Genomic DNA, 13,514 nt, shown 5'->3' on the forward strand with positions numbered 1-13,514 from the left:
CCTCCCGGGTTCACGCCATTCTCCTGTCTCAGCCTCCCGAGTAGCTGGGACTACAGGCGCCCGCCTCGTCGCCCAGCTAGTTTTTTGTATTTTTTAGTAGAGACGGGGTTTCACCGTATTAGCCAGGATGGTCTCGATCTCCTGACCTCATGATCCGCCCGTCTCGGCCTCCCAAAGTGCTGGGATTACAGGCTTGAGCCACCGCGCCCGGCCTATAACCCTAATTTTAAAGAAATTTGGGGCCGGGCACAATGGCTCACTCCTGTAATCCCAGCACTTTGGGAGGCTGAGGTGGGTGGATCACCTGAGAGGTCAGGAGTTCGAGACAAGCTTGACTAACATGGAGAAACCCCATCTCTACTAAAAATACAAAAGTAGTCGGGCATGGTGGTGCATGCTTGTAATCCCACCTACTCGGGAGGCTGAGGCAGGAGAATCGCTTGAACCCAGGAGGCGGAGGTTGTGGTGAGCTGAGATCATGCCATTGCACTCCAGCATGGGCAACAAGAGCAAAACTCCATCTCAAAATAAAAAAGAAATGTGGGATCATTAGCATTGTTGATTTGTAGCTTCTGAATAAAAGTTAGGAGTCAGTGGATGGGTTGTTGCAAACTAATTGCCAAATAGCCAACATATATAGCTTGCAAAGATTTCCTACAAGTTTTTCAGAAAACAAAACTATTTGTATAAATGGTGTTTTCTGTCGTCTCTACAGCCCTGGAATTCATAAACAATTCAGAGACAAGCACTGTGACGGAATTTGTTCTCCTTGGCTTTCCTGGTTGTCAGGAGATGCAAAGTTTCCTCTTTTCACTGTTCTTTGTGATCTATGTATTTACCATAATAGGAAACGGGACCATTGTCTTTGCTGTGAGATTGGACAAACAGCTTCATACCCCAATGTATATTCTCCTAGGGAAGTTTGCTTTCCTTGAAATCTGGTACATTACCTCCACTGTACCCAACATGCTAGTCAACTTCCTCTCAGAGACAAAAACCATCTCTTTTGTTGGCTGTTTCCTCCAATTCTACTTTTTTACTTCCCTTGGTACAACAGAAGCATACTTCCTCTGCATCATGGCATATGATCGGTATCTTGCTATCTGCCGCCCATTGCACTACCCAACCATCATGACCCCACAACTCTGCTACATATTGATGTCTTCTTGCTGGGTGTTTGGATTCCTCAGTTACTCTGTCTCCACTGTGCAACTGTCTCAATTGCCTTTCTGTGGGCCCAACATCATCAATCACTTTTTGTGTGACATGGACCCATTGATGGCTCTGTCCTGTGCCCCAGCTCCTATCACCGAGATCATCTTCCATATCCTGAGCTCCCTCATTATCATTCTCACTCTTCTGTACATCTGTGGCTCCTATATGCTTTTACTGATAGCTGTATTAAAAGTTCCTTCAGCAGCTGGCCGGCAGAAGGCCTTTTCCACCTGCGGATCTCATCTGACAGTAGTGTGTTTATTCTTTGGGGCTCTATTGGCAATGTATGTGAGCCCCACAACTGATAACCCAGCTGCAATTCAGAAGATTATAACTTTGTTCTATTCTGTGGTGACCCCCTTCTTAAACCCCCTGATTTACAGCTTACGAAACAAGGAGATGAAGGCTGCATTGAAGAAAGTCCTGAGGATAGAATGAGAATAAGGTCATCTACCTGAGACCAAGCAAACCATTGTTCAGACATAAAAGATGAACTAAGAAAGACCTGATTTTCTGATTCTACTTCTCCAATACACACTTTAAAGAAGATATTTTCTCAGTGAGGTCCCTCATTGTTTTATTTCTTAACTAACCTGGCAGAGCTAAATCATACTGGATTCATATTACATTCCAAATGAAACAATCATATTTTCAACATGGGTGGCTCCAATAGATGATATTTGAGGGTATTTTATATGTCCTATTTCATACTGTATAGTTTTGATTACTGGAGATACGGGTGGAAGATAGAAAAGCAGTTATACTTAAGGTATTTCTTAAGACTGTGCAAAATTTTTAAAGTGAATAAAGAATCAAATTTAAATGCCTAATGAATACAGAACTAAAGGATTTAGTAACAGAACAATTTTCTTGCCCCCTTGGCTCTTGATGGTTGAAAGTCTTACAGGCAAGGGACGGACTGAAAGTTCAATGCTTATGTAAGCAGCATATGTTTTAACATCACATAAAATAGTAAAATAGTGGTCATTCTTCCATTCAACAAATATTAATTGAATACCTCTTATGTTCCAGGCACTAGAATCAAATACTAGGTCATATACTATGACCAAAAGAATCAAAACCACTATCCACCTGGCATTTACACTCTCGTAAGGGAGAGACAGACGATAAAAAACTAAGTAAAATATATAGCATATCAGAGAGTAATAAGTGCTATGCAAAAAGGGCAAAGGGGGCAGGAAATGTGGAAGAAAGAAAAGAGCTGCCATTGTTAAACAGGATGATCAGGGAGGCTACACTGAGAAGGCAACATTTAAGCAAATGCTTGAAGTAGATGAGGGAATGAGCCATGTAGACAGTGAGAGAAGAGCATTCCAAAGAGAGGGAAGCAAATTATCTTTAAGATCTGCAGGCAGGATTGTATCCAAGTAGTAGCAAGGAGTTTGGTTTGACTGGAGTAAAGAATTTAAGGCTGGGAACAGTGGCTCACGCCTGTAATCTCAGCACTTTGGGAGGCCAAGGAGGCTGGATCATGAGGTCAGGAATTCGAGACCAGCCTAGCCAATATGGTGCAACCCCGTCCCTACTAAAGATACAAAAATTAGCTGGGTGTGGTGGCATGAGCCTGTAATCCCAGCTACTCAGGAGGCTGAGGCAGAATGGTGTGAACCCAGGAGGTAGAGTTTGCAGTGAGCCTAGATAGCACCACCACACTCCAGCCTGGACTACAGAGCGGGACTCCATCTCAAAAAAAAAAAAAGAAAGAAAGAAAGAAAATTTAAGGGGAAGAGTATTAGAGATGAAGTCAGGAAGTGAACAGCGTTCCAAATTCTGTGGGACCTTGTAAACTATAGTAATAACTTTTTTAAAAAATTATAAATTGACAAATTAGAGTTGTGTATATGTATGGGGAACAAAGTGATATTATGATTTATGAATATAATGCAGAAAAACTGAATCAGCTATCAAATCCATAACCTCAAATATTTTCTGTAGTAAGAATATTTGAAATCTACGGCCGGGCACAGTGGTTCATGCCTGTACTCCCAGCACTTTGGGAGGTCAAGGCAGGCAGATTACCTGAGGCCAGAAGTTCAAGACTAGTCTGGCCAACATGGTGAAACCCCCTCCCTACTAAAAATACAAAAATTAGTTGGGCATGGTGGTGCGTGCCTGTAATCCCAGCTACACAGGAAGCTGAGGCACAAGGATCACTTGAACTTGGGAGGCAGAGGCTGCAGTGAGCCAAGATTGTGCCACTGTACTCCAGCCTGGGTGACAGATTGAGACTCTTTCTCAAAAAAAAAAAAAAAAAAAAAAATATTTGAAATTTATTATCTTAGCAATTTAAAAATGTATAACACATTATCATTTACTATGTTTACCACCCTGGGCAATATATTGCCAAAAAAAAAAAAAACCACTATTCCTCCTACCAGAGGTTTTCCACCCTTTGCCCATCATTGCCTCAGCATTACCCACACCCCACTTCCCACAGCCTTTGGTAACCACCATTCTACTGTCCTGCTTCCTTGAGTTTGAAATCTGGGAATTCCACAAATAAGTGAGAACATGTGGTATTTGTCTTTCTAGGCTTGCCCTATTTCACTTAGCGTAATGTTCTCCAGTTCCCTCCGTGTTGTCACAAATGACAAAATTTCCCTCTTTTTAAGGCTGAATCGTATTCCATTGGGTACATACATCGCATTTTCTTTATCCATTTATCTATTGATGGACATTTAGGTTGATTCCATAACTCAGCTATTGTGAATAAGGCTGCAAGGAACATAGGAGAGCAGACATCTCTTTGACATATTGCTTTCAAATCTTTTAGGTAAATACCCAAACTGGGATTGCTGGATCATATAGTAACTCTATTTTAGTCTTCTGAGGAAGCTCCAGACAGTTTTTCATAATGACAGTACTAATTGACATTCTTACCAACTGTGTGCAAGGGCTCTCTTTTCTTCACATTCTCGTCAACACCTGTTATCTTTTGTCTTTTATTATAACAGTCATTCTGATAGCTGTGAGGTGAAATCTTATTGTGGTTTTACTTTGCATTTTCCTAGTTATTAGTGATGTTGAGCAATTTTCATATACCTATTGGCCATTTGTATGTCTTTTTTTTTTTTTTTTGAGAAATGTCTATTCAGGGCCACTGCCCATTTTTTAATCTGATTATTTGTTTTCTTTCTATAGAGTTGTTTGAGTTCCTTATGGATTTGGATATTAACCCCTATTAGATGTATGGCCTCAAATACTTTCTCCCAGTCTATAGTTATCTCTTCATTCTATCGATTGTTTCCTTTGCAGATTAGAGCTATACTGACATGATCCTATTTGTCTATTTTTGCTTTTGTTGTCGGTGTTTTGAGGTCAATCTATGCAATCATTGCCCAAACCAATATTGGGTAGTGTTTCCCCTATGTTTCCTTCTCATTGCTTAGAGTTTCCGGTCTCATGTCCAAGTCTTTAATCCATTTTGAGTTGATTTTTGTATATAGAGTCAAATAAGGATCCAATTTCATTCTTATACATATGAATGTACAGTTTTCCCAATACTATTATTAAAGAGACTGTCCTCTTCCCAATGTGTATTTTTGACACCTTTGTCAGAAATCAATTGACTATGCATAGGTTCACTTCTGAGCTCTATTCTTTTCCATTGGTTGATGAGTCATTTTTTTACACTAATTTTAATTGACATGCTGTTTTAATTACTATTACTTTGCAGTATAGTTTGAAATCAGTGTGATGCCTCAGCTTTTTTCTTTCTGTTCATAACTGCCTTGGCTATTTGAGGGATTTTGTGATTCCACATGGATTTTAGGGCTGTGTTTTCTATTTCTCTGAAGGCTGTCATTGGTATGACAGGAATTAATAGGGATTACATTGACTCTGGAAATCACATTGGGTAGTCTGGACATTTTAACAATATTAATGCTTTTAATTCATGAACACAAGATATATTTCTATTTATTTGTGTCTTCTTCAATTTATTTTATTCATGTTTTATATGTAATTTTGCATGAGATGAGAAGCATTTGGGAGGTTTTGAGCAGGGAAGTAACATACTCTTATTTACATTATAAAAGAATTATCCCCCTGACTGTTTAGTTGGCAATACACTAGAAAGAGAAATGGGCATTTTAAAACTCTTATTTCTAATTGTTAAATTTAGAAATTTTTTGTTTTTTATTTTTATTTTTTTTTCGAGATAGGGTCTCATTCTGACACCCAGGCTGGAATGCAGTGATGTAATCACAGCTAACTACAGCCTCAGCCTCCCCAGGCTCACATGATCCAACTCAGCTGCCGAGTAACTGGGACTACAGGTATGTTCCTCCATGCCCAGCAAATTTTTGTATTTCTTTTTTTTTTTTTTTTTTTTTTTTTTTTTTTTTTTTGGAGAGACAGAGCTTCACCATGTTGGCTAGGCTATTCTCGAACTCCTGGACTCAAGTGATCCTCCTGCCTCAGCTTCCCAAAGGTTGGGATTACAGATGCGCACCACTGCTCTAAAAGTTCATTTCTTTTTAAAGGAATTTGTATCTGTAACCTATTGGAGGATATATATTTGGGGAGGGGAAAAGAATCCTCTAGTTGCCCCAGAGGAATAGGAAGTCCTCTGGACCCTAAGAAATTCTAATTCTGGAGTAGTTCCATGACATTAATTAAGAGACAATGCTTCTGAGGCTCTTTAATGACACTTAATCACAATTATAATTATAATTATATAGACATTTATAAAACATTTTCAAGTCTATTATCTCATTTAATCTTCATATTAGCCCTATGAGTTACACACGGAGGATAAACATGGCTTTAATAATTGAGGAAACTAGAACACACTAAGCTCTTACAGCTGATAAGTGAAAATATTCAAACTAAGACTCATACTTTCTATGTCATGATTTTCTTTATATTTTCTCACCACCTTCTGTTTAAGTTCAACTCTGTTCCCACCCAAGTGCTCCCTTTTTTTTAACCCAGGTCACCTCATTTCATACAATGCCTGGATAATCTTCTCCACCATTTTCTGCCTATCCCAGACCTCTCTCAAAAGCTCCTCTAGATGTTTAATCTAGTAATGCTTTTCTAAATACCTAACTCTTAGCCTGACATACAAATCACCTGTAACTTAGTTCCATGGGCCAATTATCCCTTCAAATATCATTCTTAACCTTGTATCCCAAACATGTTTAATTAATTCCCAGTTCTACCGAAATCCCTCCCAAACTTAGAAGTGTTTTCAAACATCCCTAACCCAGACTCTAACATTTTATGATCATCCATAGTGGCTTTCAAGCTTCCACGTGCATTAGAAACACCTAGAGGGCAGGCACGGTGGCTCATGCCTGTAATCCCAGCACTTTGGGAGGCTGAGGCAGGTAGATCACCTGAGGTCAGGAGTTCAAGACCAACCTGGCCAACATGGTGAAACCCCATCTCTACTAAAAATACAAAAAAATTAGCCTGACATGGGGGTTCATGCCTGTAATCCCAGCTACTCAGGAGGCTGAGGGAGGAGAATCACTTGAACCTGAGAGGGTGGAGGTTGCAGTTAGCCGAGACCACACCATTACATACCAGCCTAGGCAACAAACTCCATAAAAAAAAAAAAAGGAGAAAGAAAGGAAAGTAAAAGAAACACCTAGAAAGTTTGTTAAGACAGACAACTGGGCTCCACATTCCAAGTTTTTGGCTCACTAGATCTAGGTAAGTACTGAGAACATATATTTCTAACAGGTCTCAAGTGATACTAATACTGCTGGTACAGGGATTATATTTTCAAGAATCCACTCCACACTTAAATAGCCTTACCCTTAAGCTCAGTCATGTTCTCCATTTGAGCTCTTGCTATGTTTATATTAATCTCAGCTTCTCACCTCAGTTTGTTCTCTTTCCCCTTATATCATTGAAAGAATTCATAACCATTTACAGTGCCAAACTTTCATTTTCACTAATATTGTATCATGTCAGTCAACAGAATTAGAATTACAAATCTGCCTTTATAGATAACTGAACTTTTTCAAACACCTATGTTCAAGCTATACTTAAAATTAATAAGGGAGAAATTTTTTTTTTTTTTTTTGAGATGGAGTCTTGCTTTGTCGCCAGGCTGGAGTGCAGGGGCGCAATCTCGGCTCACTGTAACCTCCGCCTCCTGGGCTCAAGCGATTCTCCTGCCTCAGCCTCCCAAGTGTCTGGGACTACAGGCATGCACTACCACGCCAGGCTAATTTTTTTAATTTTAGTAGAGATGGGGTTTCACCATGTTGGCCAGGACGGTCTCTATCTCCTCACCTAGTGATTCACCTACTTCAGCCTCCCAAAGTGCTGGGATTATAGGCATGAGCTACCACACCCGGCCAGGAGATTCTTTGTCTTATGTTCACTATAACAAAATTAAGCAAACATTATATAGATAAAAAAATTTTTAAGTGTTTGCAGGTTAGGCACCAAGTATGAAGCAAGTCTAGTTCAAATTATATAATAAAGATTTGCTTCATATCTTTTTATTTGAGCCCAAAACAAATATGTAATCTCTGTGAAGTCTTGACCTTGTTGGCTCCTATCTGTGTATACTCAATGTTTAACCCAGAGTCTGACACATAGTAGGTGCATAGTTGATGTATAACTGACAAATGTTTGTTAATTATATGGAATTTTTAAAAAAGAATGAAGTTTATTTTGGAGAGAAAAATCACACACAAATACATACACTCAGATACACACATGTATACACATATTCTTTCTCTCTTCTCCTCCTCCATTAACCTCCCACCTCCCACCTCCCATCCCCAGGTAGATCAGTTCCTTAGAATGAGGATATCTCCACAAAGGGGAAAGTATTTATGGTATCTCTTAGATAGTTATCCTGACTTCTGTGTCTCACTAGTCAAACCACTGGGGAAAACATAAATTATACACAGATATAGATGGAATTCTATACATGCTCACAGGCAAAGGAGGTAGGTGCCTGCCAGTGAACACTGGGGAACTATGATCCTATTCAGAAGAGACTTGTAAACTCTTAATAATTGCTGATATGAAAAACACATTTCATTTGGTTCGGAATACTAAAGGAAGCAAGTTTCTGGAACCACAAATAACACTCTCCAACCATGACTCAGCTTGTTGGTTGTGTAAAGGATGAGATTCCTGTGACTGGAGTTTGTCTCACATCTTCCTCTTGGAGCCAAAAATGCCATTAGGTATGTAAGGAAAGTCTCCCTGCAGCAGTACACCACCGTTCCCCTGCTTTCAGTGCTGCCAGATGCTAAGAACATAAGGTTCTTCTGCAAATTTGTGAATTCTTTGTTCCTTTGTTCTTTGCAGGAGCATTGGCACCTCACTTCTCTTCTTCCAACATACTCCTGTGAATGCCCGGGTGATATATTCACATTAAGGGCTCACTCAGGTATCTCAGAGTTCCCACTATACAACTCAGTTAGGGACAATAATGGTCAAATGTCTTGCTTATTTGGGGCGACCATTAAATTCCCTTCCATTAGAATGTATCCTGAGTCTTATACCTCTTTGTTTGTAAATTAGTCAGTAAAGTTTTTATTGATAGACTGTTCTTCAGCTGCAGTAATTAAAGCAAGCTGTTATTTTTTTCAGAGTTGTTGGCAAGTGACAAGTGGCAAGTGAAAACCTCTCGAGAAAGAAGTACAACAGCAGACTCTCCTTTCTTTTGGATTTACCTACAGATTAACTTTTAAAATGTAAATACTTAAGAGAAGAGCCCCAGCACTTATAATTCTAAAAGTGCTCTTCTGTGGGCACGTGTCTTAAATTCCCAGCAAGTGGATGGGACTGGAGGAGGATGTGACTCCCTTGTCAGTTCACATAGAATGTATTGTCCAAGCACTTTGTTCCTCCTCGTCTCTCCAATTGCCCATTTGTACTCTCACTTGAGGTGAACAGAAAGACAAAAGAGGTGAATTTGAGCCACAAATGAATGTACTTTGGTGATGGAGGCAGTAGAAATGAATTCAGTGAGATTTTTTAATTATCTGTGAAGTTTATTTATCCATCTTTCTCTGACCCTGTATTCCATAGATAACTAAAATTTCACTGCTTTTGAAATAATGTCACCAAGGTCTTGAACATTATGAAGTCAAATAATGAGCCGGTGGGGACCGGGAGCAGTGGCTAACACCTGAAATCTCAGCACTATGGGAGGCCAAAGCAGGCAGATCACATGAGGTCAGGAGTTCAAGAGCAGCCTGACCAACATGGCAAAGTCCCGTCTCTACTAAAAATACAAAATTCAGTTGGGCGTGGTGGCAGGCACATGTAATCCCAGCTACTTGGCAGGCTGAGGCAGGCTAAGGCATGAGAATCACTTGAACCCGGGAGGTGGAGGTTGCAGTGAGCTAAGATCAAGCCACTGCACTTCAGCCTGGGAGACAGAGTGAGACTCTTTCTCAAAAAAAAATAAAAATAAAAATTAGCCAGGTGTGGTGGCCCAAGCCTGTAATCCCAGCTACTCGGGGGCTGAAGCATGAGAATCCCTTGAACCCAGGAGGCGGAGGTTGCAGTGACCATGCAGTGCAGGGAGATCATGCCACTGTACTCCAGCCTGGGCCACATAGCAAGACTCTGTCTCAAAAATAATTAACAATAAGCAGGTGGGAGTCAAGACCTATGAGGTCTGGTTCCAGATCAATCATCAGTTGGAATTATATTTCTTTTCTCAGTACCAAAAATTTCCTGGCCTGTGAGTAGGATAAACTAATTAATGTTTCATTCTCTGCCTACTGCCTCGAAAGGCCCAAACTATCTAATTTATGCCAAATAAAATTTGTTATCATGTCCCCTGTACTATAAAGATGTATTCAAGTTATTTCTAACTGGAATAAATATATTTTTTCAGACCCACAGCATGCAGTTGGACATGCTGCAAAAATACACGACTCAAGGAATCTCCAGTCTATGCATGTGACTGGGCAGATGTAGGCTGTAATCTTGATTGCTTTCATAAAACCCAAGTTCCAAAAGGGGAGGAATTTTATTTTGTATATTCACCATTATACCCCCAGAACTCAACACACTGCTAGCAATATAATAAATGGTGAATAAACATGTGTTAAATTAAATTCTTGAATAAACAAACAAATATACAAAATGCTATGATTTAAATTTAGCATCCGACCTTTTTTTAAAATTGCAAGCCCAGTAATTATATTTTCCAAGAACGACACAGCATGTAGCCTGGCAAATACAAGCAGTTATGGAAAGTATATTTGAAATTACAACTGTCCTAAAAATTTTGATACATGTGATCATGATAATTATCATTCATTAAACTGAACTGCTTGGACAAAATTTACATTTTCATAAAAATCATGTTTATTAGAGAAATTGTTGTATTTTTCCTAAAATATTGTTAACATGAATATCCAAAGTTACCTTGGCAATGAAACATTTATGCTTTTGGGTTTGTTCCAGGTTTGATTAAATACTGAAAGGCAGGCCCCTTGCTCTCTGTGGATCATATAAATGATGTAAAGATGGGATTTTGTGAGTATCTTAACAGTGACACTAACAATACAGTAAATGATCCTACTTTTAAAGTCATTACATTGCTAAACTTAAAATACTGATAGTGGCTTACCCAGCCAAATATTATGAACTTTAACAAGGATATTTGAGGACACAGAAATAAGCCTGCTGGACCAATAGTTTCTAGAAAATTGTTAGCAAAGTATCTAAGTTATTTGTCTTGTCTCAACTCCTGATTTAGCAAATATCAGAAAGATCTTTGTGGTCCCTTTTGTTCATTATTTAATTTAGTGAAAAGCAAGATAATGAAGGGACAAATTGTAAAGCTTAGGGTTTAATTTCTAGCAAAAATAAAGGCACGTGGTTTTATTACTAGAGAAATTGATTTACCCAACAGCAAGGTCCCTCAAGAGCTGAGCCATGACGTAGAATAGTGCAATTTGGTGGAGAAGGAAGCTGACAAGCAGGGAAAATGGTGGCCTGCCAAAGAAGTCATAGGTAAGGGACGTAACAGTTGCCTTCAGTTATTTAAGACCTCACTACCACCATCATGGGAGAGGAATTAGACTTATTTTGTGTAGTTTCAACAAAATTGAAGTTTACCTGCTGACTCGGGGAGTATCAAGATCAACGGGTAAAAGTAATAAAGGAGACAAAGTTTGCTCACCGTTTCGTAAAGAAGGGCTTTGGGAGAACTCGAGCTCCTCAGGAGAAAAGGGGCTGGATTTTCAGCAAATCCAGAGGCCACCAGGGAAAATGTGATCTAGTGGGAACTAGATTTGTAGCTTTCAAACCATTTTATAGATTCCTGAGGGTTCTGCAGCACCTCCCTGAGAGTAGCAAAAGGAAGGGAGGTGAAGACTCCCAAAAGTTTTATTCCTATCTGCTTGTTACTGGACTTCTACATATGAGGCTGTAAGAAGGCAATTTAATATAGCAGCTATTTTTGCTTCAGATTTATACTGAATTTTGCTTTAAGGTAAAAGGATGTGTCCAAAGTTTATATTTTTACGTAGAGTATCTAAGGGGCAATGATTTTACCATTAAAGATGAAACATTACTGAGACTCAGGTTTATAGAAACATTTGAAGTGAAATGTGATTTGTTCCAAACCAATCTCCAAATAGGCCAGTGTATCTGGGCGTTACTGGCTTTGTACATATGTTTAAGTGAACCCTTCAAATCTCTCTGAACTTCAATTACCCTGTCTGTGAAAGAGAAGGGTAAAGAATACCTCCTCCCAGCTCAAAGAGTCATTAGGAAGACCAAATGAGATAATGTATGTAAAAATACTTAGTACATCATCCAGCATGAGTTAGCAAAATCTCCAAATGTTCTTTATTATTCATTCTTTGATTACTTCTGTTTTTCTAACAGCTCTGGGACCCCAGAACAGAACAACGCATTTCGTGACTGAGTTTGTCCTCCTGGGTTTCCATGGTCAAAGAGAGATGCAGAGCTGCTTCTTCTCATTCATCCTTGTTCTCCATCTCATGACACTGCTAGGGAATGGAGCTATTGTCTGTGCAGTGAAATGGGACAGGCGGCTCCACACACCCATGTACATCCTTTTGGGAAACTTTGCCTTTCTAGAGATCTGGTACATTTCCTCCACTGTCCCAAACATGCTAGTCAATATCCTCTCAGAGACTAAAACCATCTCCTTCTCTGGCTGCTTCCTGCAATTCTATTTCTTTTTTTCACTGGGTACAACAGAGTGTTTCTTCTTATCCGTTATGGCTTATGATCAGTACCTGGCCATCTGTCGTCCACTACACTACCCCTCCATCATGACTGGGAAGTTCTGTGTAATTCTGGTCTGTGTATGTTGGGTAGGTGGATTTCTCTGCTATCCAGTCCCCATTGTTCTTATCTCCCAGCTTCCCTTCTGTGGGCCCAACATCATTGACCACTTTGTGTGTGACCCAGGCCCATTGTTTGCACTGGCCTGCATCTCTGCTCCTTCCACTGAGCTTATCTGTTACACCTTCAACTCGATGATTATCTTTGGGCCCTTCCTCTCCATCCTGGGATCTTACACTCTGGTCATCAGAGCTGTGCTTCGTATTCCCTCTGGTGCTGGTCGAACTAAAGCTTTCTCCACATGTGGGTCCCACCTAATGGTGGTGTCTCTATTCTATGGAACCCTTATGGTGATGTATGTGAGCCCAGCATCAGGGAACCCAGCAGCAATGCAGAAGATCATCACTCTGGTATACTCAGCAATGACTCCACTCTTAAATTCCCTTATCTACAGTCTTCGAAACAAAGACATGAAAGATGCTCTAAAGAGAGTCCTGGGGTTAACAGTCAAAACTGAGATATCTTTGAAAAAGAAGCCAAATTGGCCACTTCTGATGTTAATTTTTTATAACTATAGAGAGTAGCTTCAGTAATATGTTCTGGCTCATGCTCAGGTAGAGAGACTTATCTTTCACAGCTCCTTAGCAGTTAAGTTCAGCTCATTAATGATAAATGCCAATGCTAAATAAAACATTTTAAACATATGTGGCCTCACTGAGTAGTTACGTGGTGGGCAGGTGAATATATACGTATATTATTTTTCTGTGATGTATCTTTGCTAGTTTTAATCTTAGCTGACGGAAGAAATAAATTGCATGTGCACTGAAGCCTTTCAAAAGAGTGAGATCTGGCTGGGCACAGTGGCTCATGCCTGTAATCCCAGCACTTTGGGAGGTCAAAGGGGGAGGGTCAACTGAGATCAGGAGTTCAACCCCAGCCTGGGCAACATGATGAAACCCTGTCTCTACTAAAAATACAAAAATTAGCTGGGCGTGATGGCACACACCTGTAATCCCAGC

The 13,514-nt window shown here is 39.8% G+C and overlaps 2 protein-coding genes across 2 annotated transcripts; both read left to right on the forward strand.

The window, feature by feature from the left end:
* The first annotated feature begins 690 nt into the window (after positions 1-690).
* LOC108527288 (olfactory receptor 11H4-like) lies at positions 691-1,653 on the forward strand. The gene has a single exon (XM_017868468.1). The coding sequence runs from the start codon at positions 691-693 to the stop codon at positions 1,651-1,653; it is 963 nt and encodes a 320-aa protein (XP_017723957.1).
* Positions 1,654-10,699: 9,046 nt separating this feature from the next.
* Positions 10,700-13,079, forward strand: LOC108527289 (olfactory receptor 11H6). The gene is made up of 2 exons (XM_017868470.1): positions 10,700-10,710; positions 12,070-13,079. Exons 1-2 carry the CDS (start codon positions 10,701-10,703, stop codon positions 13,077-13,079), a joined length of 1,020 nt encoding a protein of 339 aa, XP_017723959.1. The 5' UTR covers position 10,700.
* Positions 13,080-13,514: the final 435 nt, after the last annotated feature.

This window comes from Rhinopithecus bieti, unplaced genomic scaffold (assembly GCF_001698545.2).
Source record: "Rhinopithecus bieti isolate Rb0 unplaced genomic scaffold, ASM169854v2 scaffold_3902, whole genome shotgun sequence".
NCBI lineage: Eukaryota > Metazoa > Chordata > Mammalia > Primates > Cercopithecidae > Rhinopithecus > Rhinopithecus bieti.